At 36.8% G+C, this 26146-nt stretch overlaps 1 protein-coding gene across 3 annotated transcripts in view; it reads left to right on the forward strand.

Moving 5' to 3' along the window:
- The window catches only part of MIB1 (mindbomb E3 ubiquitin protein ligase 1), a 72536-nt gene that overhangs the window by 8696 nt on the left and 37694 nt on the right, over positions 1–26146 (forward strand). For all 3 annotated transcript variants that reach the window (XM_021386031.1, XM_021386032.1, XM_021386033.1), the window contains exons 2-12: positions 451–622; positions 3055–3184; positions 4272–4376; positions 10300–10366; positions 13564–13768; positions 15471–15654; positions 15939–16083; positions 17262–17395; positions 18403–18510; positions 20916–21113; positions 23573–23724. In XM_021386031.1, the coding sequence (XP_021241706.1) occupies positions 451–622; positions 3055–3184; positions 4272–4376; positions 10300–10366; positions 13564–13768; positions 15471–15654; positions 15939–16083; positions 17262–17395; positions 18403–18510; positions 20916–21113; positions 23573–23724 (1600 nt within the window). The remainder of the gene's footprint in view (positions 1–450; positions 623–3054; positions 3185–4271; positions 4377–10299; positions 10367–13563; positions 13769–15470; positions 15655–15938; positions 16084–17261; positions 17396–18402; positions 18511–20915; positions 21114–23572; positions 23725–26146) is intronic.

Raw genomic sequence — 26146 nt, forward strand, 5'->3', positions numbered from 1 at the left:
CTATACAAAGAGTGATTTTGAAATTCTTATACACAGTTGAACTTTGCAGTCTTTGTCTTGTTCTGTTGATAGAAATAAAATTCCAGATATCCTATACGTTTTGTTATACACATTTCTGGCTCTTTAACCTGTTGTTAAAGGATTCCTCATTTTCATTCTCCTGGGATAATCTCTGAGTACTTGTATTGGTGCAAAAAAAGAAGCACATCTCTTAGAATTTGAGAGATGAATTAAAAAAAAAAATGGAACATTTCAGGAACAGACTGACAGCTGGAAGTATGAGGTGAAGTCACTCATCTTTTTCCCTCATTTGTACGGGCTGATGCGATATTGCTGTCAGGCTTCATTAACTTTTTAATGTGTGTTTTCAGACTACAGTGGTGCACGACAAATAGTGTAGCAACACTGCCACATCACTATAGGCTTTTTTCTTTTTCTTGTTTGTACCAGGTATCAAGCATGATGGGACTATGTGTGACACTTGTCGGCAGCAACCAATCATTGGCATCCGCTGGAAATGTGCTGAATGCACGAATTACGACTTGTGTACAGTTTGTTATCATGGGGACAAGCATCACTTAAGGCATCGTTTTTACAGGATTACCACACCAGGAAGCGAAAGGTAAAATATAACTTTTTTCCCCCCATGAAATTGAGCAGTTAATTGTGGTGAACTTCTATAACTGCAGGTTTGGTTATTGAAACTTGGTTTAGGTAAGATACTGTCTTAAGAATTAGATCCTGTTATTGGTTCTGCCTCTTTGTGAGGGACTTCAGCTGGGACAGATCTTTGGAGATTGGAGAACATAGAAGTTTAGGAAAAATGGAGCAGAGAAAGAAGTTTGGAAATGATTACTCAGTCTCTTTAACTGCACTGTGCCCTTCTAGTTCTTGTGTTATTATTCAGCAAGTTTAAAGCGAAGACTTAGCTTTGCACAGGGTATAGTCACAATAGAACTTGTCAGTGAGTTCCCGAATGTGAATGTTACTTTTGGTTCAAAAGACAAATTAGACTGAGGAAGAGTTTCTTACCGGTGAAGCACAGAGGGGACTGGAGACAAAAAAAAAAAAAAAGTGAGTTGAACATCTTAAACTGTTTACAGAAAGCAGAGAAAAGATGCTGTGAAGAGTTATTCTACCCAACATCTTCTTTATAATGTTATTTTCTTAAGCGTCTGTTAACTAAGTCTCCTAGAGAGCTGTGGGGATAGAAATGGCATTTGTTTTATTCTCACAAAGCTGTTCTCATATTCTTTGACTTTAAATGACTCGTTTAAATCCAGAGCCCCTTTCTGTAATAATTTATCTACTGATTAAGTGAGAACAGTGGTACTTCCCTGATACTAAATACTTCAAGAGCTGCCCTAAAGTACTATGTAAGAAATAAGTGTTTTAGCTCTCCAAAGTATTTTCTCCTTAAATCAGAACAGTTTTTCCTTTCTTCTTGGGGAAATAAGGTTTACAAATATGCTGTGATTCAGTGCTGTGCTTCTATCAGCAGTTTCACAGTTGAGGGGTGTGGCTGGAGCACACAGACTGAATTCCCATTAAGTGTCATGTAGGGACTGTGTTTATTTTTTCAGACGTTTGCCTTGAAGTTCAGCTATGGCAAAAATGTCCAGGTCAGTGGCTTAATCAAAAAGTAGCTACTGTTTTTTGGAGATTTGTGCCAGTGTGTCTAGTTACCAAGTAGCATGAGCTTAGTATCTGAGTTACAATGTTCTAATACAGAGCAAGACTTAGAAGTTGGATTCAAGAATAGAAAGTTCTGGCTTAGTATGATTAGTAAGGACTAGAAAGCAAAATACAAATCTGCTTTACTTCCTTCTAAATAAAAAATCTAATTGCTTTTGAGAGTGCTTGCCAGACCCTTTTTAATTTCCTTTTTATCTGAAGTTTCCTCTATAGTTGTTGAGTGATCCATTCTGGTGTTTAAGGCATAGTTTTGGAGATAGAGGCTCAAGCAGTGGGCCCAGGTGAACCTCGTGAGGTTCAACAAATCCAAGTACATACCAAAGTAATGTATGACATTGAGACCAAAAACAGCATATATGTTGAAATTCTTAAAAGGCTACTGTAAATAACATTATCTTTGTATTATCTTTCACTATTTAATATTACTTAGATAAAAATTCCTAAGATTTTCACATGCTCTTTGCACTGATTCTAACAGTTTAACTTTTTCCTTGTCTGCCATCTGCTGGATCTGAAAAGTTGAGCAGGAGGGTGTTACACTGAAGGAGTCAGGAAACATTCGAATGCCAGCTGAAAAATACTTTTGTCTGGTAATGTTCTCATGGTGTGAAATAGGAAGTCCAATTGCATACAGACTATTGGCTTTTCAGATGACTTAAATTCAGGAGAATATTTCTCTTCTCTGTTGCAAGAGCCATTACCTCTTCTGTTTGGTCTTATGTACTTTGTGTCCATCTAAGTCTGAGGAATAGAGGAGGTTTGCTTTAGGAAAATAATGTTTCCTAAATAAATAACTTAGGAAAACAAAAACAAGACTGAAGAAATAAATGCTGATATGTTGAATTACACTTGCCAAGATAAGCACTTTAGTAGTATGTAGAAAATGTTGGAGATATACAGAAAAGGGAAAAAAAATGTACTTCCTTTACTCAGCATGATTCTGAATAATTGCAGTAATGTAATGCCTAGCGTGCATCAGAAACAAACAGGATTGTGTTGTTCACAAGTCTGTATGTTTCGTTACTGATTTTAATAAATAATGAGTACAGTTCTATATGCAGATAGTTACGGGTTGTTGTTGGTAGTAGGAAGTTTAGGGAAGAAATTAGTAGAATTGAGAGCTAGTTCTAAGCATATGATAAAGCATACTTAGTAAGATGATGACTTTTTACCTTGTGGGCTGCTTTCAAGTTGGAAATTTACTGGAGGTGATTCACACGCTGGAATCTGCATTTGTTTGGTTATTTTATTTCAAGGTGGTCTCCTTTCCCGCTCCCAGAGATTCATCTTGAACTTTCTTTGTTATCTTGACATTTTTGGGTGGTTGTGTTTTTTTTGTTTTGTTTTTAATAACTTCAGGGTATTGCTGGAGTCTCGCCGTAAATCAAAGAAAATTACAGCAAGAGGAATCTTTGCAGGTGCCAGGGTGGTGCGAGGAGTTGACTGGCAATGGGAAGATCAAGATGGTGGCAATGGGCGTAGGGGAAAGGTAAACAAATAAAATTGGCTTAAATAAAAAGATGCTTTTCTGTGTGTTAATGTAATGAGCTTGGTGGCCTTTCTAACTGAAGAGTACAAGTAGCACCATAGTTTGCTAGTCATTTCTGAATCTCACTCTGTCATATTCAGGCACTTAAACAAGGAAGGGGTATATAGTGTGACCAGTTCATTAAAATGTACATTTTTGCGGTTTCAGTGTAAAAAATTTTTAAAACTAGTACATATTTGACTTTGCTGTTCTGCGTATGACAGGCTTTAAGATCCTGAGTATATTTATTTCAGCATTCCTAGAGCTGGTATAAAAATGGAGCTCTCAAGCATAGCCCTTGCTGTTCACTGCTGCACTCTGTAGTCTGATTGCTTCTGGGTCACTACACTTGTCTTGGTTTTAAGTGCTTGCATCGTGGATTTTTGTTTTTCATGAAATTATAATAGAGACTTTCTCAATTTAAAGTGAGAACTCTGCCAGTTTTGGTTGTGTGCATTACATTACTGGCTTGTTTAGGTCATCATGTGTTTTTGATACTGTTTATAATAAAAAAAAGATTGGAGAATTGGATTGCATTGAATGAGTAATAGAAGTGTTTTAAGAATTTGCTGCATGGCCTCATGATGTCAGAAACGTCAAGGAAAGTCCTTTTCACTTCCCTTCTTTTGTCCTGTTGAACGGATTGGCTCTGTAAATAAAACCTTGTCTCTTCACAGTGTTCTGCCTCGAGGCTAATGTAGGTTAAACAAAATTTTTCATTCTCTTTTTCTTAGTGAAACACTTTCTAGTAAAAATGTGTCGGGACATCATAAGTTTTTACAATACAGATTTTGTTCTGTACTTAAGTAGTTAGGTTGTCTATTATATACATGAGAAATAGGTTTACAGGGTACGTATTCGGGCTGCTATTTTATTAAGACACCTAGGGGATGCTTCTGTTGGCAGCTATGAAGAGTTATAAGAAATGTTTGATTGAATTCAGTAAAACTGCTGATTTATGAATTTGTCCGAAGGGTCAATAAGATTTTAAGTTCAAACTGTTCTTCTGAATCCTTGTTATATAAATGATTTTCTTATTTTTAAATAGGTAACTGAAATCCAAGATTGGAGTGCGTCAAGTCCGCATAGTGCAGCATACGTTCTTTGGGACAATGGTGCTAAAAACCTTTACAGAGTTGGCTTTGAGGGCATGGTAAGCATAAAAGAAGATAAAGGGTAAAATGCTCAGTGGGGGAGGGGTAGCAAGAATAACTTGTGCTTTATTCTGCTGCTTTTCTAATAACCTTTGTCACTATGCATGCTATTAGTCGGGTCATTGTGAATACAGCTGTATGGATCATACATATGTATTAGGAAAAAAGTCTCATCTGGGAATTTATAAAAACGTGAGTAATTTAAAATTAAGAGCTGCATTTTGTCTGAGTGCAGTAAATATTTATGTTGCATACAATAATTGTGCTAATAATATGCTTAAATTAAAATTCAGAAAGGAAAAAAGCTTACTCGTGAACTTCTTCAAGACTTTAGTTTTTAACTCCTTAACTCTTAAGTTCACTTCAAATTTTGGTCTGATTACTGCAAGATTTGCAGATTTTGAGCTATAAGAAATGCTCGGAATGCTCTTATGAGCAATTTTTTTTTTTACACTGGGAAGATGCAGAATAATGTTACAACCCGAATTTGCTTTAGTCATAGGTTTTCTTCTCCGAACTTTGACAGCTACTCCTGCAGCTTTATAGAGAAAATAGGTCAGACTCTAGCCTAAGTGCCTTCTGTTGCTGGGTTTTCATATCCTAATGTGGGTCAGGGAAAGGTTACTTTGATTATCAACTTCTTGTAACACCTTAATTAACATTTTCTTTGCATGATTTTTGTTTGATAATGCGGAGGAAAACCACGTTAACTTAGCATTGAGGTGTCATCTTGTCAGATGCGTATCAGTAATAAAATCTTAATGACTAGTTTGCTTCTTTTTGGAGAAATAAAAAGTATTTTTAGAATACTTTTAATTAATTAAATACATATTTTAATGTCAGACTTAGAAAGAGTAGATATCTTTAGTGCAGGTCTGCTTTTCTGATGCATGTTTTGGAACGCTTATATACTATTTCATCAGTAATCTGAAGCAGGTAGATGCTAAGGATAAAGTGCAAGTCACTATTGAGTGACATCCTTCCTGATCTCCGTAGTTCTAAAGAACATTTCTAATATGCTAGCAAAAGAGAAGAATAGTTATAGTATTATGTAGCATAATATTGTTAAACCAGTGGTTGGTGCCTTCTCCCTAATATTTGATTGTGACGTGGAAAAGCAGTTTAATTACCGAAGTATAGACAGAATGAGATAGAGTTCACGTGATTTTTTTTGCAGTTTCAGAGTTCTTGCATTAAAATGTGTGGACCCCCTAATAGGGGATATAATGCTCTGGAACCATTAAATGTTTCTTTTGACCTCAGAAAAGCCGTATTAAGATAAGCTATACTCTGTTCTGAAATAAATAATTTTTATTATTAACGGAATAACTTATTTGTAAATCCATCTGTATTCTTTAGCAAACTGTTGCTGCATGAGGAAGCGTTAAGTATTTTAGAAATATTTAACTGCTTCAATGACTGTAAGCTGAACAGATAGGTAAACGGTGACCATCTCCCTGAAATATGTACAAACAGAAATGTTTGGTCCATCAAGTGAATAATTAACAAAAAGCCTTTTAAACTGTTTGTGAAACACCATATATATGCATAATATATAAAGAGTAATATACTATATATATACACATGTATGTATCAAGGATAATTTGAGGCTTTGTATGTAGTGCTTACCTGATTGCAATCCACCTCTATGTTAATTTTTTCTTTGTCAAATACTTTTAACAAAAACAGTTTTCACTTTCAACAGAATGGGTTCTTGGGTATCTGTAACAGTCACATAAAGCTGCATTTTGTAACTGATGAGTTGTGTGTCTATTTGTACATTTAATTATGGTTATTTGCTAGTATTGATGCTCTGTTATATATAGCTGGCTAATAGACTATCAAAGCTCATATAAAGTCGGGGCAAACTTGTCTGGGGCCTTAAGAATTGATTAAGAATGTCCAGAGAGCATGGAAACAATATGCAGACTGCATGCCCATGTAAATACAGCTGGGAAAGAGCTGTTCTTGCAAATGAATAACACTTGACTCAGACACAAATGGAGCTGATTAAAGAAATGCAGCTTATTATCTTAAGTCAGTGTTGCTTATTGATAGCTGACAGGCTGCATCTGGTTCTCAAAATGAATCTATCTGGCCTGCCAGCTTTTATATGGGAGAGACAGGGATTGGCTACTGGGGCAGCAGGTGCTGCCTGAGAACTTCCATTTATTTGCAGTCAAATCCTTACAGTTTTTACAGTTCTTAATCGAGTTTGTTGTTGCTGTGTTTACCTATGAAGTGGTTGGGGGGTGCATCCTGTATTTCTTTATGAAGCCTAGGAGTTTCTGCTGCCATGCTGACGCAGGCTGCAAATCCCCAAAGTGAAATCTGGTTTTATGGTGCTGCAGGGTTGAATAACTTGTTTGTTACATCCATAGTAGGAATGAAGTATTGTGGAATAATACGGTTATTGTCAGTGCTTGCACTTCATACCTATATGTATTCAGATTCTAGAGCCATACCAAGCTGTTAACCAGAGAGTGTGAGCACAGCCTTCTGCAGTAAAAAAGATTACGCTGTATGGAATTAGAGAATCAAATGAGAACATTGCAATTTAGCTTTTTGGACTTGGTTATAGTTTTCATTTCTTCATATCAAGCACCTAAGGATGTAAAGCTGTAACATCCGTTGGTTTTCAGTAGAAAGATTTTGCTAGGAATACTTAAGAAAATGGTTCCACCAGCAAGCATGCCCTAAATCTATTTAATTATTTAGGAATTATTTCTATTATATTCTTGTGTCCCTTGTTTGAATGGCTGGACACCCGTGTTGATTGGAATAACTGAATTATTCCAGTAAGCAGCTGCTCCTTCAGCATTGTTTTACTCTTCAAGGTCAGGAATGATGGCCCTCTTACACCATCTGCCAACGCTGCTGACGTTGCTGTAATGCACATTTTTTTTTATTCCCTGAAGATTTTATGATTAAGTTGATGCTGTTTTTTTTCAATGGTATAATTGGATAGTAAATCAAAGTAAGCTGTTACATTTTTTGTATTTCCTATTTGGTTCATCGGATTATGATCTTTATATAATTCATTCATATACTCCTGGAACTCAAAGGGTTTTTCAGCAAAGTGAAGGAGGTAGATACTAAGAATGAAACTCTAGCCAAAACTATCAGTATTTGCTGCTTGTATGCATCAGCTGTTACTTGAAGTCTTGCTGTGTTGTGGTAAAATTTTTTGCATTTTCATTTTAGCCGTTTTCTTCTTGACTGGGGTTTCCATCTCTTCTCTAAGCATACACAAATTCCAGAAATTCTGTAGCTTTTTTTCCCCCTTTTTCTTGAAAGAATCGTCTTCTGAGTTCATTGAATGATTTCTACATCCCGTTAATGTATAAACATGTATGTTTTATGTTTGTCCTTGCATGTTTTTCTCTGCCAGGTACTTACTCTTGACTCATAGTTCTTCTGTTTCTGCTCACTGCATCACTGAACCTATAAATTGCATTTCAGCTTTTCATGGTTTTTGGTATACTTACCATTTTGCACTTGTATTGGTCATCTCCAAATGATCCACTTACAAGGCTTGTACTCTTAGAACTTCTGAAGATCTTGGTGGAATCCAGTGAAGGACAGCACAGGAGAGCTTCCAAGTGAGGAAGGGAGCTAGCAGTTGTGATGTACTGTCAGTGTGCTGTGGTTACGCTTGGGTGTGCTTGAGCCTCATCCTTATCGGGGGCCTCTTTTCCCCTCACAGTCCTGAGAGGAGGGTGCCTTAACATCACTCCTGATTTTCAAGCTAAACTACTTGGGCAGAAGACAGCATGTTTTTTGATTTTGATAAAAAATAGTAGCTAGATTGCTTGAGGTAGATTTATACATACTTTATCAGTTTTTCTGATAATGAGGTAGAATAAGTACAGTTTCCTGTCTTAAAACTCCTGGAATTCTTTTCAGGGTTGGTTGTGGTGTTGTGGAAGCAACTCTTTGCTGTGAATACAGTATATATCGGTTAGTTTTACTGTCCTAATCTCTGTCACTGCCTCAAGTACCTTTTGTTTCATTCCTTCTAAGTTTTTTTGTCAGAGGCTTATGTGGAAAAAATAATCACGTTACTTTGCTTTTCTATGGTAGTTAGATCAGTAATCTAACATTGACTCCACAGTGTTGCTGGAATGAAGGCAAGCGTGAAGCTGAGGCTGAACAGTAAGTTACAGCTTAGTTGAACTCCCAACTGTATTATACTCTAGAAATAACATGCTGCAGGATGGACAGTAAGAGAGAGCAGATCAGTGGGTTTCCGTGTTATCCAGTGAAACTCAAGGTGTTTCAGGTTGCTTCCTGAGATTTTCTGTTTCAAGATTGCAAGTAGCCTTTTTTTTTTTTTTTTTTTTTACAGTTAGCTTTTAGCCACTTCTCTGTATGTTAATTCTGGCTGTAATGTGCTCAGACATTACCTGTCTGCAGGAAGAACTGCTCGGGACCTTTCTGCTCAGCGCTCAGAAGAGGACTGAAGCAGCGCTCCCCCATCTGCTCCCCTTGGCTCACGTGCAGCCAGCTGCTTGCTGCCTGACATGGGAGTCTCTATTCAGGGGATGAGACTGAGTGCTGCCGGGCCTATCTAGGCGCCGTGGGCGTTCAGCAGCTTGCCATCTGGGATGCTGGGACGGTCAGTGGCCCTTTTGTCTTCGGCCCAGCGGAAGGCCGGCCTGCCCGCCGGGTGGCAGCACGCTGCCGCAGCCTGCTGTCCCTGTGCCGTGCTGAGCCCTTCTCCTATATTGCTGCCCGCGAGGTGCAGCTACATCTCATCATTTCGATCTGGCTGTTTCTGTCCATTTTTCAGAGTGCGGCAGTGCATTCTTCAAAGGTCCGGGTATACTCTGGATTCTCTATTGTTTCTAGCTAATTAGCAGTTTCAAGTCACTGAGGGAAGTTTTGTGGCCAGCAGTGCCTTGGTGACTTGGACAACGTGAGGGTTCGTTTTAATCCTTTTGCCAGTCAATCTCAGAGTGCGGAGGAAAAATAATTATTTATAAAAATGTTTGTTTAGTTCTGGTTGGTTACATCACAGCCACCACCTGTCCTCTTTATTTCCTTCCCCCTTCCCTTAGAATATTCTGACATGTTTACGGACTGCCCAATCTCCTTCCCAACGCATCATGCACACAGAATGCCCTTTGTTTAGTGAGGATTGTTCTGCAAGGAGCAATGCCAGATGGTAGCCCTTTGGCTTAGAGTGTTACCCAGAGAAAGAATTAGAGGAAGGGAGAATTATAGGAACTCCACTGCCTTTTTGAACAGGAGCTGGTTATCACTCTTGAAACTTTTGTTCCTCAGATAATATAAAATCCTCTTTCTGGAGGCTTAGACTTTTGAACGTTTCTCTTTCAATGATAGTGTGTAGCTCAGCATAATTAAACAAAAACAAAAAAACACAGTATCTTTCTTCCTTCTTTCTTCCTACCTTCATAGGAAATCTTCAGTTTTTAGAATTTGCGTGCCAGGTTTTATTCTCTAAATTGTTAAAATACGTGTCAGAAAAAGAGTTGCGAAGAGGGGGCAGGACTGACAAGTTTTAAGTGATATCATACAGGAAAAGGCTGTGGCCTTAAGCACTGTCTGTAGATGCTTCTTTCTGTGCTTGCAGTCGTATGCCTTTTTTAAGGATAACTTTATAAAGCAATGCTGCGGAGATTTGTGTTATTTTAACACCTTTTTGAGTTAAAAACACCTTATCTTTCACAGCCTTTTATATTGGTAAAAGTTACTAAAATCTTGAGAATGTCAGGGCTGACAACTTGGAAAGTATTTGAGCTTATTTGCATTAGTGACTTTCATGAGGCATTTTTTTGTACCCACAATTTTCAGCTGTGCTTAATTGAGTGTATTTCAATTCTAGAATTCTAGTTTCACTGACCTATGTTAACCAGGAAACTCAGTAAGGTCTAAAGTTGTCTTCATCTCTTTCCTTAGTCTGACCTGAAATGCGTCCAAGATGCAAAAGGAGGCTCTTTCTACAGAGACCATTGTCCTGTGTTAGGTGAGTTGAAAACAAAGTAAATTTGCCTTGATCTGCATTAATTATACGTAGTCTTGTTTTCTCTTTTCAAATTTAATCTAAAATGACTGTCCTTTATAGTGAATGTAAATGGTAGCGTTTCTATGTGTTAATAGTAAATTGTAACTCGTTCCTCAATGTATTTGATATCAATGGACCAAGTGAACAGTGAGGGTACTGTTAAGTGTTGAATAAGTAGTAAGTAATCACTTGTTGGGCCCTGTACTTCTAGGGAGCCAAATATCTATGCGTTCTTAAAAGACTTAGAATGATAGAACCATTACGGTTGAAAAAGACCTCTTAGATCATCTAGTCCAGCTGTCCAACTACCACCAGTATTGCCCACTAAACCATGTCCCTGAGTATGACATCTGAATGTTTCTTGAACGCCTCCAGTGATGGTGACTTCACCACGTCCCTGTGCAGCCTGTTCCCTTGCCCAACCACTTTTAAATATTCAGATATGTTTAGTATAGTATACATGGTGGAGTTAATGTATACATAAGCTGAGTCATTTGAATGTGTAATTTAACCTATTATTTTTATACTAATAAGTAGTATTTGTTGTGAAATCTTGGTTGAAGCCTCCCCTGTCTACTCTTGCACTGACTTTTAGTGCCCTAGCTGGGCTGTAGGCATGAGCAGAGTGTACTACAAAGATAACTGTCAGATGTTGTGTTTTGTGAAATATGGGCAAATTGGAATAAAGTTCATGAATTACTGAGTACAAACTTCTCATTTATCTTAGTATCTATTTCCTTGGTAAAACACTTGGTCATACAATGGGATGCTACAGAAAATTGTGCTTTTCTTCTTCAGTTAGTTATACTTCAGTGCGTTTTAAAAAACAAAACAAAAAACAACCAAAAACCCAAAAAACATTGGTTGATGATAATGGCTTTTCTAAAGTGATGAAAATTCTCTATTTGCTTGTCTTAGTTTAATTCCCGTTGCAAATCCTTAAAGTATTACCTTCAAGCTCTGTTCTTTTTGACAGCATTGGTGAAAAGGTGAAAACAGTAAAGGTCTGTCTTGGTTAGAAAAGAAAAAGTCAGCACTTGGCTATGTGCTGTCATGTGGAGAAATTGTTCGGAAGTAAAAAGATGAAATATTCTGAACTTTGTGTTTTTTCTGAGTACTTAAAATTAATTTTGTCTCTTCAGTTAGACATAAACAGGGACGTGAAAATAGGTTCTTTATTACACAGGTAAATGTAGGTTCTTATGCACACCCTGTAATCATTGTGGTTCTAACTTTAAAAGTATGCTTTCTACTGATTTTATTTAGTGCCTCATTGGTGACCTTTGTGATGAGGCAAAACGCAGTCCCAGAAAACCTGCAGGTGACAGGAAGTTGATGGAACGGTGTGATTGGAAGTCAGGCTTTACTCAGAAGAACCTTGAGTGAGTGAAGAGCTCAGTAAATGGAGACCTCGAGGAATTCAAACAGAATTTTGCACACTTGCTGGTAAACCCCATGTACCAGAACAAACTGGGAATTGTGAGTGCCTTAGTGAGGAGCCTTGATGAGGAAGACCTGCGTGCTGCAGTGAATACTAAATTAATGGCAGCGTGCCATAATTTATTTGCAAATAAAGCAAATTGGATAGTGGGCTGTATTAGGCAACAGAATAAGTTTTTATCTCCCTCTTATCAGTGGTGATGAGGCAACAACAAAGACAGCGTGTGCTGCTAGCACAGTTTTGTCAGAAACTGGACAGATACTTTCAGAGCGTAGACAAAGAGTTCAGACCAGGTAGCCTCCAGAGATCCCTTTCTCCAATTAACACTTCTAGAACTCCCTGCTGTTTTTACTGTTTTGCTGGTTTTACTCTTCTTTCTTAGACTTCCCTGTCTAATCAGGCCTGTCTCTGCAAAGTTTGTGGTGCCTTCTATTGAATAGTCTTCTACCTAAGGAGTTCCATATCGGCAATTTTTCTGAAAAAATATTCTTTAACTTACTGTCCTTTGCAGAAGTGGCTGTTCACAATGTTGTGAGATTTTTTTTTTTAACAAAGGGAAAGGATGCAGACTGAAAATAGTGTTCTATCTGTATGTCCTTTAAACAAAGACCAGGACAGAAAGAGATCACTGTGACAGCATGGGTGGTCGTAAAAATCAAAGTCCATTGAACAGTGAGCATCCACTCACAAGCATGCTTCCTTCCACAGCAGCTTCTTCTTCAGCAACATCGAAGTCTTTTCTTGGCCATTCTGTCCTCTGCAGACTTGCTGGCATTGCTAGTTGCAGAACTACATCTGGCATGGATTTCAGTCTCTGGAACTGGTCTCCCTTCAAAGAATGTTTTCATCTTTATGTCAGACTATTTGTTTCTACTTTATATTACAGTGTGAGGACCCTTTCTCTTACTTTCTCTTGCTAGGCAACAGTATTGTTAAAGGAATTCTGACCCTCTCTCCCTTGCCACCGATATTGTCATTGAATTCAATCTACATGAGTTCTATAGTTGTCACTCTGCTATTCTGTGGATAGCAGCAGATACTGTCCTCCGTTTCTATCAGTGAGCAGTTGTGCAAGATTCTTCTCTCATCAGTTACCGCAGATTGTGTGAATATATGCTCTTTTCCATCAGCTATTGACTTTTTGTGGTGATGTCTTTAGAAAGTAAGCATTGTCCGTGGCAAAGGTTTTTTGCACAAAAATTTGTGAGTTTTCTTTTTTTGTAGTCATATCTCTACTTAGAACGCTAAAGACGCTTTCATTATTAATTTTGGAGATAGTCTTTTGTCAGCTCTTTTTCTCCATTCAGGGACTGACCAAATTTGAAACCACTTTCTATGGGCATTTTGCCCATGTTTCAGCCTATGAATGGATAGGTGACATTTTGCATATGATTACCTCAAAACTATCGGAGCTTGATGTTTCGAGATGTCTAGCACCATGTGATAGCTATTACAACTTGGTTAGAGACCATAGTGGAAGAACTACTTAGTATTTACCTTTTTTTTTTTTTACTTAGCTTGAAACCTCAACAAGAAATAGATTATTTCATATCTAGAGATTCAGAGTTTTTAACGTGTTCGTATTTGTTTTAGCTCTTGACCACTACAGTTTCATAGACACGGAATCTCATGGTTATCAGCTCTGTGATGAATTTCTGTAGTTCAGATTGCTTGAAAAATTACTGTGGTCATGTGAACAACTTCCTTTCCATTTCAGGTGAGCAAAATGGTAACAGAAATCCTGGTGGTCTGCAGATTGGTGATCTTGTAAACATTGACCTTGATTTGGAAATTGTACAGTCTTTGCAGCATGGTCATGGAGGATGGACTGATGGCATGTTTGAAACCTTAACAACAACTGGAACAGTCTGTGGCATTGATGAGGATCATGACATTGTAGTACAATATCCAAGTGGCAACAGGTTTGTTTTCTAGCCTTTGTCACTGATTATCACAAACTTTTCTTTGCCTTTGGCACGTGTGATTGCTTACTGCCAGAAAGGTTCTGTTCTCCTTTTGTGTATATTAAAATATCTCTGAGAATTTTTATATATTTTTTAAAATACGTAATGAGGACTTTAAATATATGTGTATATATACATATATACATATTTAAAGCTGTAGTAGGACAGGGAGGTTTGTTGCCTTACACACTTAGAAAAAGGTTGAGTCCAAAATAATGAAGTTGTGGAATATCTTATTTCCAAAATGTTGTGTTTTACACAGTACCTTTTTGTTTTATTATTATGAAGTATCCCATGTCTTCAAGGAGAATGGTAATAGCAGTGCAATGTAGAGTTTCAGGAAAATGAGTTAAGAGAACTGGTGATGAATGTCTGTGTTGGGAATCTCATCTAATAACACAGATATGTTGACTTGATCTGTATCTAGCGTTTTTTTGTGCAATGGGGTGTTAGTTTGTGTAACTGTGAAGCAAGAATAGGAAGTGTTGGGGAAGTTGTTGCCAAAAAACACTCAATTCAGGCCAGATTTCATGTTCTGTGAGCTGCTTCCATTCAAACACAACTGTACTGATAGATCTGAGCTGATATGGACAGATGGTTTTGTCATCTTGCTTGCAGGTACTGGTTTTCTCTTTTAAAAAGCAGCCATGAGTAGATTATTATTTCAGTTGTCTGGAGACTGACCTATTTAATTTGTCCCAAAAGAGCTAAGAGTCATTGCTCTTGATGAACTTCATGTGGTTAGTGATTGCCCACCACTCTAATCTATTAAAAAAAAAAAAAGTATTGAGATTTATATCTGTCAAGATTAGTGTTGCGTTATTCAGACTTTCCCTCTGGATATTGCTTGTTAATGTTGCAAATAATGGGAAACAAATCTTTTTTTCCCAACTAACGTGAGCCATAGGGATGCAAGTACCATTCTGTCTGATAATTGTGGCTGTAGAGGCAGTGAAAGGAGCTAATCTATATATTTTTTTCCTTGACTTTTATCAATCACCTGATGCTTCTTGACAAGATCAAACAGTTGAATGCAAGTCAACCCCAGACCAAATAACATGTAAAGGGCAGACTACCATATTAAATACTGGAATATAATCAAGCATAAAAACAGCTACATTTCTGTAAACCAATAAAATTGATAGTAAAAATAAGAGTAGCTTAGTTAAAAATTCAGATGCATCTCAAGCATGCGTTTGATTGGAGAATCTTTTTATAATTCCATGTTGCATCTTCTGACTTGGGAGAAAAGGGGCAACATCCAAAGTTCTTCCCTTGCTGTTTCTTGACAGTACAATCCTTTGTGAGACAACTTGAATCTTTCCCCTTCCAATTAGTCTGGCTTATCTCCTTCTTGCCCTGGAAAAATAATAATAATAATTAAAAAATACTTTCAGGAGTATTACATTGTCGTGAGCTGTTAGCTTGTAAGATATTTCTTTGCTTCAGTAATTTATCTCTCTGAAGATGGCAGTATTCTACTAATGAGCTACATTCACTCATATGGGCAAGAAGTAGTTAACAACATACGCTGCAGCATCAATTTGCAGAAAGCTTTTGGGCATATATGCAGAACCTTATCTAGTTTATTTATCCATCTTTTTTAACATCCACTTCACTTCCCAAGTTTAAAATCTACTGTAAATGATTCTTTGTCTAGGTGGACATTTAATCCAGCTGTTCTCACCAAAGCCAATGTTGTCCGAAGTGGAGATGCTGCTCAAGGTGCAGAAGGAGGTACTTCTCAGTTTCAAGTGGGTGACCTTGTTCAAGTGTGCTATGACTTGGAGCGAATCAAGCTTCTTCAGAGAGGTCACGGAGAGTGGGCTGAAGCAATGCTTCCTGTAAGTAGCTTTATGTTTGGACTCAGGATGTATAATCAACTTGTATAATATTTCTGGTTATGATTTTTAGTAATACCTGGAGGATGTGAAACTGTGACTTTCTTCTAACTCAGAGAAGGTGGATTTTGCCAAACAATGTTTAATACTTGCTTAGTCTGGTGAAACTCATAAAAGGATTAACAACTGTACTATTATACAACTGACTTGATAAAATTTGTCTTCTATAATGTTCAGATTTCTAAATATTCTTAGTGTATTTACTTCACATGTTTCCTTCATTGTAGACATTGGGTAAAGTTGGTCGTGTCCAACAGATCTATTCAGACAGTGACTTAAAGGTAGAGGTTTGTGGGACATCTTGGACGTATAATCCAGCAGCTGTCTCAAAGGTGGCATCAGCAGGATCTGCTATAAGTAATGCATCTGGTGGTAAGTTTGAAGAATAGCCAGTAATGTATGTGTGACAAGTACTTGTGTTAATCACAAAATTGTTAAGTACTGGTACAGAGTTTGTATGTAAGGTTAATAAAACTCAGACTTGATATTTGGCTAATCCAGTATTATACTTCATAGAGAGATGAAAGGAGAAGCTTGCAGTAAGCATGGAGATAGTTATCTTGATAGATGCAAAAACTCCAGATTGAATATGTGTTTATCTTTGGCTACAGTGCAAGTATATCTTTGGAGATCAGCTCTGCAGGCTTTAAAGCTGAAATGGTTAGAAGGGACATTAGATTGGAACAGGCTGGAAGGCATGAAGAAAGTGTCAGTGGGAGAAGGAAGCAGCATATTTCTTATTTAAAGCAGGTTGGAGATAGCAAGCATAAATGAGGGATCTGTCACAAGCAGTTACTCAGGATAACATTCTTTCTTTAAAGGTTTTGTCTTAAAACTTAATCAGGTGTGCTTTGGTTAATCATAGTGGGATTTTTTTTAGGCTACATAATCACATTTAAGTTCTGTTGAACCTGCTCTTGTTCATCATAATACTGATGGCAGAAAGATTTTCCAATACGTGTTTTGTGTTCTGTTGACTGTTTCATTAATGAATTGTACTGGAATGTCTTTTTTTCTTCGTCATAGCTGTTTTTTTCCCCTTCACATATTTACTTCAATGTCAAGAAATCTTTCTACATAGGCTTTTAGACTTTTTCGTAGGGACTATGAGCATAGATACAGAGAATTTTCTCCAAAAAAAGGGGGGAAAAAGAAAAAGGACAAAGTCACAGTGACTATAATAAGAGTATATATAAGGGGATATATAAGGGCAGGAAATGGACAAAGTTAAGACAGAAGACTAAGAATCCTGATACATCAACATGCAAATCTGTATTTTTACCTGCTCCCCCTCCTTTCTGTATTTCATGGTAGACAAGTTATTTGTGGTTTAAAAAAAACTTTCATTCTGAAATACTTGATGCAACAGTCTCAACTATTTAAGGGGATTAGTAGGATTCAGGATTTACTCAAAACTCAATAATAATTTAAAGGTAGTTTGTGTATCACTAGTTACATGTCTTTAGAAATGTGACAAATTTTACTATTGTTTTTCTGTTCTTTTGCGGCTAGAATCGTAGTCTTAAATGTGGTTTGTTTAATAATTGCAGAGAGATTGTCCCAGCTATTGAAGAAATTATTTGAAACTCAAGAATCTGGAGATCTCAATGAAGAATTGGTTAAAGCTGCTGCCAATGGAGATGTTGCTAAAGTGGAAGATCTGCTGAAGAGACCAGATGTGGATGTGAGTTACAGGGAGACCTGTAATGCTGGAGGAATAGATAACCTTAGCTAATCAGTAGTGTGCCTGAAGAGAAGTAATACACCTTGTTCCAGTGCATCATCTTCCATTTGTTTTCCTTTGAATTGTGCAGAGGCATGTCTGAAAATGCTGCTTATACCTTATTTCACTGGACAAGTTTTGTTATGCTGTCTGCTGTGAATAAAAATGTCTTCAGTCCTGTGTCTTCCAGAGTCAGGGCAGAGAGTTAGACACTCACAATTAATGAAGGGTCTTCAACTTCTTTTCTTCTTAGAGAGTAGGAGGGAGGGTAGGTTTGGATGGGTGGATTTTTGTGGTTTTTTTCCCATGTTCATGGGATAGATAATCTAATCTACTCTCTCAGATACTGTTTACCAAATTGTTTAATCACATTACTACGTAATTAGAAAATGTTTAAGGACTTGATTCAGAGAAAATGTTATAAAATCAGATTTTTCTTCTCACTACAGCAGTAGGTATCCTTGTAGGAGAGGGATTAAACTCCATCAATTCTGAGGGCTAGTTTGTAGCTCAAGATTATACAAAGCATGGCATTTTGTTCAGATAGACTTTTGTCACTGACGTAAATTAGAAAATGAAGTTAAGTATAACTTAAAGCAGAGAGCAGGCATCATTATGAGGCTTCTTTTCAAAACCTTGCCTTTACAGAGGCCCAAAGGTAATCTATATATATTTTTTAATCTAGCTATCATTAAGGTCTTAATGTGTGAAATAAATCCTTCTTACTTCTTAACTTCAATCTAGCTAATGCTATAAAAATAAGATAGAGTAGACCTAGGAGGAGCTGATGTCAAAAAGGCAGCTTTCTAAAAACAGTTCATTTGCTAGTCTTTTGCTAGTCTTGTGTTGTGATTCAGTAATATACTCTTTAAATTTTCTAAGACACTTGCATGTATACAGTGTCTCGTAGGGGTGTGTGTGTATCTTGCAAATTATCTCAAAGTATTATATTAATTAATTGCTTCCAGGTAAATGGACAATGTGCTGGACACACAGCTATGCAAGCAGCTAGTCAGAATGGCCACGTTGACATTTTGAAGTTGCTTCTGAAACAGAATGTGGATGTAGAAGCAGAGGTAAATTAAATATTTCAAATATATACTTTCTGTGCCCTAAAGTTTTAAACTTAGCTACATACAGGAATAACATCTCTGTTGGAATTGCTTTCCAGCAATAATTCGTAAATTCTTCTGGCTTTGTTTTAGATAGTTTGCACTTCATGCAACTATATTTCTAATCTTTCTAACACGTTTCTTACTGATGACAGGTTAACTGCCTTTTCTTTTTTGTTTGGTAGATAGCTATTCAAAAAAAAAAAGAGTAATAAAGGGTGTAGAAAAAAGTTCACATTTTTTGATGGTACATAACCAGGTTGCAGAGGATTGAATAGGACTATCTTTTTATACAGATTGCTTTTCTTGGACAGAATCTGGCAGTGTTGTGTGTTCAGATCTGTTGCTTTGTATTTAGAAGCTGGTTATGCTATGTTGATATCACTGATGAAGTGATGATACAATCTTTGGTACTGAAATAATTTTCATATTCACTGGTACGCCTTTGCTTTCTAGAAATGTTCTACTTAAGTGGCAAAAATGACAAATTTGATGCAGTACGTTGTTGCTGTGGTGCGACATCTGTGAAACACCTTCATTTTAGAAGCAGTACTTTCACTGCAGTACACACCTTATGCTGTTGTAAACTAGTCTCAGCTGCTTTTCATCTGTTCTATGGGATCCAAGCTGCAGCATTAATCGAGTTGTGGACTGATACTTCAGTGTAAGGAAGGATTAGATGCATTGCAGAGGGAGGTCAAAGCATTATCTATGCAGCTTTGAGATGAGACATCTCGTAATCATCTGGTAGAGTTGTTAGCGTTCTCATTATCTCAATCATAAGAAGATTTTGTCAATGTTGCCTCCTTTATGCTTACCTCAGCTTGATTCTGAGTTCAAGTGGCCTTTGTTTAGTCAGAAAAAACGTTACTGACAGCTTAAGAAGCTTGTTGTTAAATAGTAACAATATGTAGCCTTCTAGTCCACTGAAATGAATGTGTATCAGTTGTTATATTAACAGCACTGACAATATTATGTCCTTGGCGTATATAGAAATATGGTGCTTCTAGTATTTTGTTTTATATTGAAAACATTAGATTTATATAGTCTCAGGAAAGATGCCTTACTAGTTGCTAGCTTTTTCTAGGTATATTCATAGGCTGTTGTATAGAAATTACACAGTGTGAGTTAGCTCCTGAGATGACTAGTTTTTACGGTGAGCTGAAAAAAAAAAGTGCATACTTCTGTAAACTGCTGCTCGTTAAAGTAGGAATTCCATACATTAAGATTTCATAAAATCATGGTTTTGTCTCAAAATTGGAATATGTTTAAACTGTAGAATATTTAATAAATGGAATTTTATCAGCAAGTATCTCAGGAAACTTTGTAGACTGCAAATATGGAAAGGCAACTTACCACCTCCCTGTGAAACTGCTCTCAGAATTAAGTAAAACAAACTTGTCACGCGGGTGGTTAAGTTTCTTCTCATGGTGATGATTCTAATTAGATGAGAAATACTGAAAAGTTGCCTTTCCTGATCCTTTACTACACTAAACTGACAACTTTGACTGCTTCTGAATTTCTAATGTTTTTCTATTGTCAAAATTAAATCCTGCAAATACATAGTGATATCCCACTGTGCACGTTAGCTTAGACAAGCAGCTAGCTTATGGAAGTTACTATATCATTGAAATCTGTTATATACGTTTAATTTTACTTTTTGCTTTTGTATACTCTGATTAATCAAGGGATTTCAACGTTAACATTTTCAGAGATTTCACAGAATCATAGAATATCCTGAGTTTGAAGGGACCTACAAAGATCATGAAGTCCAAGCCCTCACTAGTACGGTCCACTCTTGCAGATGTTAAATCAACCTTAACTAGCAAATTTATGACTTTCAGTACTTAATTCTCAGTTTAGATTAAATTGAAGCAAACTGAATCGAATCAGAATTTCAATGCTGTGAAGCTTCATCATAGAATCAGAACCTGCGTTTAATTTCGACATCTTTCCCAGATTTCCTTTGGAAACAATTTATGAACTTAAGACATGATAAGCCCTAATATATATTAGCTTAATTATATGAACAGTTCTCTGGTCTTCTACCATGATTTGGAATTAAACAGTTCCTGGGTTACAGGAACACCCTTAGTTACTGGGTGGGTGGTATATTGTGTTTTTGTTTGTTTTTGTTGACAGTGGTATAGCATTGAATATCATATAGAATGTCTATTTCTGTACGCAGATTCTTTATTCTCTATTAATCCTTTATGGTTTGATCAATTCTTTTATTAGTTTAGTAAACTACCTCAATTCCATTCAAATACCACTTTTTTCTTCAAAGGCATTTTCATGGTTCTGTTTAAATTAATCATCCTGAAATGAAATGTGGAATATATTGAGTTAAACTAATGTTTCTACCTTAGGATAAAGATGGAGACAGGGCTGTCCATCATGCGGCCTTTGGTGATGAGGGTGCTGTGATTGAGGTTTTGCATCGGGGCAGCGCAGATCTGAATGCTCGCAACAAGCGGAGACAGACTCCACTTCATATCGCTGTCAACAAAGGTCATCTTCAAGTTGTGAAGACTTTACTGGACTTTGGCTGCCATCCTAGTCTCCAGGTAACGTAAACATTAGAATAGATTCACATTTTAGATACTTACTTTTAGCATTTGACGTGTGTGGATGCTGCGTATAGATAATAGAATAATTATGGACAATAGGATTGAAAGGAGCAGACGTTGTAAAGTTATCTGTCCCATCTTCTACCCTAATGTGACCAGCAGTAATAGAAGTGCTGTTAAATTGACTTGTTTTCTAAGCAGCTGTATAAAGGCACTTGGTTTACTCAGGCCAGTTTACGTTAATTGATATTTTCACAGATTGTAGTTATTGGTGATTGTTAACTTTTCTCCACATTCTTGCGCTATCTAATCCACAGCTGTTTGCAACTTTGCATTTTTCTTTGGGTGTTGATACTGTGGAATGTTTCACAGAAGCCTTCCCTCCTACCCCTCCCCGCCTCCCAGAATTGAACTATCATTGATACAACTATTTAGCCAAATTCTCTTTTAAAGCTCAGACTTTTATCAAAAAGGTCATGATGTATGGGGCCTCAGGTTCCATAATTACACAGGTAATTGTATCTGTAATGAATGTGGTGGAAGCTGTGACATGTGAGTGGAATCTCCTGTTGAGAAGGTAAAGGAGAAACTTGCTGTCAAATAAGCAAGCATGAGCTGCATGCAGTCTCCCACAATGCCTTAGTAAAACAAATCGGAGGAGATTTGCAATAGAAAGAAAAAGCTGTAATGTCCTTGGCAAATGAAGACACATTAATACATTTACTGTCTTGTTTTGCTATAATGTCAAAAAGCAATAAGTTTTTCAAAATTATATATTCATATAACAGAAGAAAAGCAAACTTTCTTAAAATTAGTGAATATTAGTGATTATTTATCTGCTTTCACCTGGCTTCATGTGCACTCTCTTGATCTTGCTGAGGCTGAGCTGTCAGCCAGCTGATGTTTATCCAGACCCTGTTTAGTATTTGCTGAACTTTAGATAAGTAAGGAGTCATCTGTCTTGAGTTTAGTCAAGTTAATGGTGCATCATGCAATTATCTATGGGTAGCTAAAGTTAATATCTCTGACTTGAGATTACAGAAATGCACTTGGCTTGAAAAATTCAGTAGAAGGTGCCGTGGATCTCTACCTGGAAAATTGTCATTGAACATAATGAACTTTCAGATCCTGCAGGTCTGAACACTAACATGCAAATGTGAATAGGCAATTGACTTTGGATCAGAGCACAGGACAGTCAGACTGAGGCATGACTGGAATTTAAGCGCCCATCACTCTTCTACTTAAGGCTATTCACTGTGTAAACAGAAGCATGTTAATTTAAAAGTAGTAAATTCAGCAAATATGATCAATAAAACTGGGTAAAAGCTGCATAGTTAAATTCTGGCAAACTGGTTCAAGTGTTTCCTTTATTTGGCCTTGTTTTGTTTGTCAATCTGCGATTCTCATGGTAAAGAATCTAAAGATTTGTTTTCATATTACTATGTATTGCTAAAATCTTCAGTTCCTGTGTTTATCAGTTAGTAGTTGAGTCAGTGACAAAAGTCTCCCTGACTTATATGGTGTTAAAATTTTACTGGAAGCATAAATCTGGAGAGTTTGCTTAGATAGCAGCAAATAAGCATAAATGGATGTGTTTTCTCACTGTTAATCATAGGACATTCCTTTTTAGCCCAACCATTTGGGTCCTTGAATAAGTAATACACAAACTGCTTTTAGGAATAAGTAGTATTTCCCCTTATTTGGGATATTTGAAGAATAAAATGACAAGCTAAAAATACAAATTATTTGTCTTCTATTATACAATGAAATCACAGAAATATTTTCATTTTCCTTGTGTAATGTAATCCAGTGTGAGCTATAAGAAGTTTAAAAGCTTAATATCGCTTGTGACATTGGCCTTTGCTTCATGGAAAATGATGTGCTTCAGTTAAAATGACAGATGTGCCTAAATTTATTGCTTGGTCTGCATTTTATTTTTGCTTCTCTTTAAGCTTTAATTTCATAAAATTTCTTTTTATTTCATGCCATCTTTTTGGCATTATCTTTTACATGGTTAATTACTAACTCGATCTTCACCATCATCACTCAGAATTCCCTGCCTTCTCCCTGCCTGGCTAATCTCCTCTGTTGTGTTCTTCTTGTTGTTGTCCTCTATTACTTAGAAATGTTATGGGTAACTTATTAATCCAAATGTGAGACACAGAAGCTGATATCTACACCGGTATCTCCAGTACTGTCACATGCAAGGCACACTTAAACTCTGGTTTGGAGTTCTGGTAATCATAGAAAACTGGGAGCCCAGAGTGGGATTACCTGCTTGAGCGTTTGCAAAACCAGAACAAGATCAGAGGCACCATGCTCTGAACTCTCCAATATAGCCACACTTCTAGAAACGAAGAGCTGTTTTGTGTAGTCAGTTTTTCCTAGTGACATTTAAATGTTTCTTCTTAATGTGGATGCATGCAAAACCTGATGTAAGCTGTTTCTGGCTTCAGGATTCTGAGGGTGACACTCCACTTCACGATGCAATAAGTAAAAAGCGTGACGACATCCTGGCCGTATTGTTGGAAGCTGGTGCAGATGTTACTATCACCAACAACAATGGCTTTAATGCTCTTCACCATGCTGCACTAAGAGGAAACCCAAGGTAAAGATTTGTTTTTAAAATATTTTCTCATTTATGAGAGGAAGACAAGGGCATGGAAATGTGGAATCATGGTATTCTTTCAAAAGGTCCTTAAGCCTGCATATAATTGTGTTTCCTAAATCTTGATATTGCTTAGGTAGGAATTCTTTCTAATAGTAGAGTAGCCCCAATTAGAATGAAACCACTAATCTTCTCAGTTCAATGCTGTGTTGAGGTAACTCTAGATCTCTGTAAAAGTTTGCAAATAGGCTTTCAGAAGTGAGAAGTTAAGTAGGATCTTAAAGCATTTGTAAAAATGCTTCTGTTCTTCCCCAGTTCCAATATTCAAGAAGGGATTTGAGTTTTTAGAAACACTTGAGTGACTTTTAAAGGTACCGTGTGGTTATAAAGTGATCTTAGGATTGTCAGGTTCAGTTGCCTTTGACATTATAAGAAACACGTAATTGTGTTTCCTCAAAAGCATGTATAGAAGGAATTTCTTCAGGTTTTATGAAACAGGTTATTCTGAAGAAGTTAACTTTAGGGCATAATTTGTTCTGTGTTAGTTGCGTACTATATATCCACGTTGAATCCTCAGTTAAGATCGCTTTCAAAAATGATTGCATAGGTAGAGCTTCATGGGAAAACTTGCTGGTTGGTTATTATGTTATGGATAAACTGATTTTCTTCAAGGCTGTTTTTGTAACGAGACTTTGGTGATACTGTATGGTGGAGAACTGCGTCTCTGCATGAAGAGAGAAATGTGTATGCTTGTCTGCTACTAAATTCTGCTTTTCAGTTGAGTGAAGTTGGACAGATAAGGGTGTATATTGTGTATGGGAGTAACATACTGGTGAGTCTCTTAGCATACAGCTATCAAGGCTGATAGTCAAAAAGTAACTACGAGTGTTTATGTATGTAAAATGAATGGAATCACTTAAGTTAAAAGTTGTGACCAGGAGTGTTGATGGGAACAATAAATGTATTTACAGCTTGCTATAGTGCCTGTAGTAGGTCTATAAGAGAATATTTTAAGGATGTTGTGAAGGGAACATATTTTTGGCATTCAAATACAGTTGTTTCACAAATGGGTAACTTATTTAATGTGTATTCTCCATATTTACATAACGGTGTTAAACAGGAATGCTATATGCAGTCTCCAGTTGCCTCGGTTGGATACTTTTTGTTAACTTTCTCTTCTTGTTGCTTTCCTTAGGCTCTTGTCACAGTTGGCTTGCATGAAAAACAATCTCAATATGAGATGCAGGGAAAGTGTATGGAAACAAAAAGCTTTTCATAGGGATACTGAAGTTTTTTCTGTGGGTGAATGTTTTAGGGGCTACAGGTTTTTTCTTTGACAGAGGGATCAAAATTGGAGCTTGGACTAGTTTGGTTTGACAGCTGGCAGAATGTGAGGCGTAGTACAATTACTCCCAGAATCCTTTATTCTTTACAAAAGTTTTTACTTGAAGAATAAAAATATTTCCAGTATTAGTGATTTGAACCTTGCGTAGGTTTCCCTGTATATGTGTTTTGACTAGCATCTGAGAAGGTTTGCTGTATAAAGCAGCTAGAAATCTACTGTTTGGTTGAAGTTGTACTTGAATACTTCTGGAGCAGGTAGATGGAGAGAATCTTTTTCTACCATGGAAGTTGGTAGTTTCATTTTTTTCACAGAATTAAATATTTTACACATCAACCTGGGAAGAAGTTAATGGAAATAAAAAGATTTCAAAAAAATCTGTTTGTACCACTCCTTCCATACATCCTCCCCCTGCCCCCAGAGCCCCAATCATAATTATTCGATTCATTTGAGAATTGAGTTCTGCTTTCATTTATTTCATTATGTTGATCTGTAGTTCTGCCACTGGCCTCTTTCTGGATGAAAACAAATTTTTTATATTTGTCACCTGTTCGTTCTAATCTGATATAGAACAATAGATACTACTAATCTGATAAATGCACTGAGCACAAAATATGTAAAGCACTGTTAAAAATAACACTGAATTTTACCTTGTAGCTGGTATGGGTCACAAGCAGTACATAATACATTCTGCTTGAAGTCTTACTTAAGCACTTACTTGTATTTCCTAATCTAAGCTTTCTAAGCTGAGGTTTGTGTGGCTTCAGGCTATGGTGCCTTATATGGAATACACTGCACTAGACTCCCCTTAAGGTCAAATATATAAATATATAAATAATAATTATAAGAATATTTAGTCTTTATTAAAAGTACCATGAACCTTAAAGCTCGGCAGACTTTGCCTCCTCAGTGTTAATGAGATTTTTTTCAGAATAAAATTTGAAAATACTGTGCAGATTAGTTCTGTTTGCCACGTTTTCAACTTCTGGTTGTGTTTGATCTATTCACATACCTGTGACTTTGGATTTTTCATCTGAAGATGAGACTGTGAAGTGTGGGTGTATTATATATCCGTTGCCC

This window comes from Numida meleagris, chromosome 2 (assembly GCF_002078875.1).
Source record: "Numida meleagris isolate 19003 breed g44 Domestic line chromosome 2, NumMel1.0, whole genome shotgun sequence".
Lineage (NCBI taxonomy): Eukaryota > Metazoa > Chordata > Aves > Galliformes > Numididae > Numida > Numida meleagris.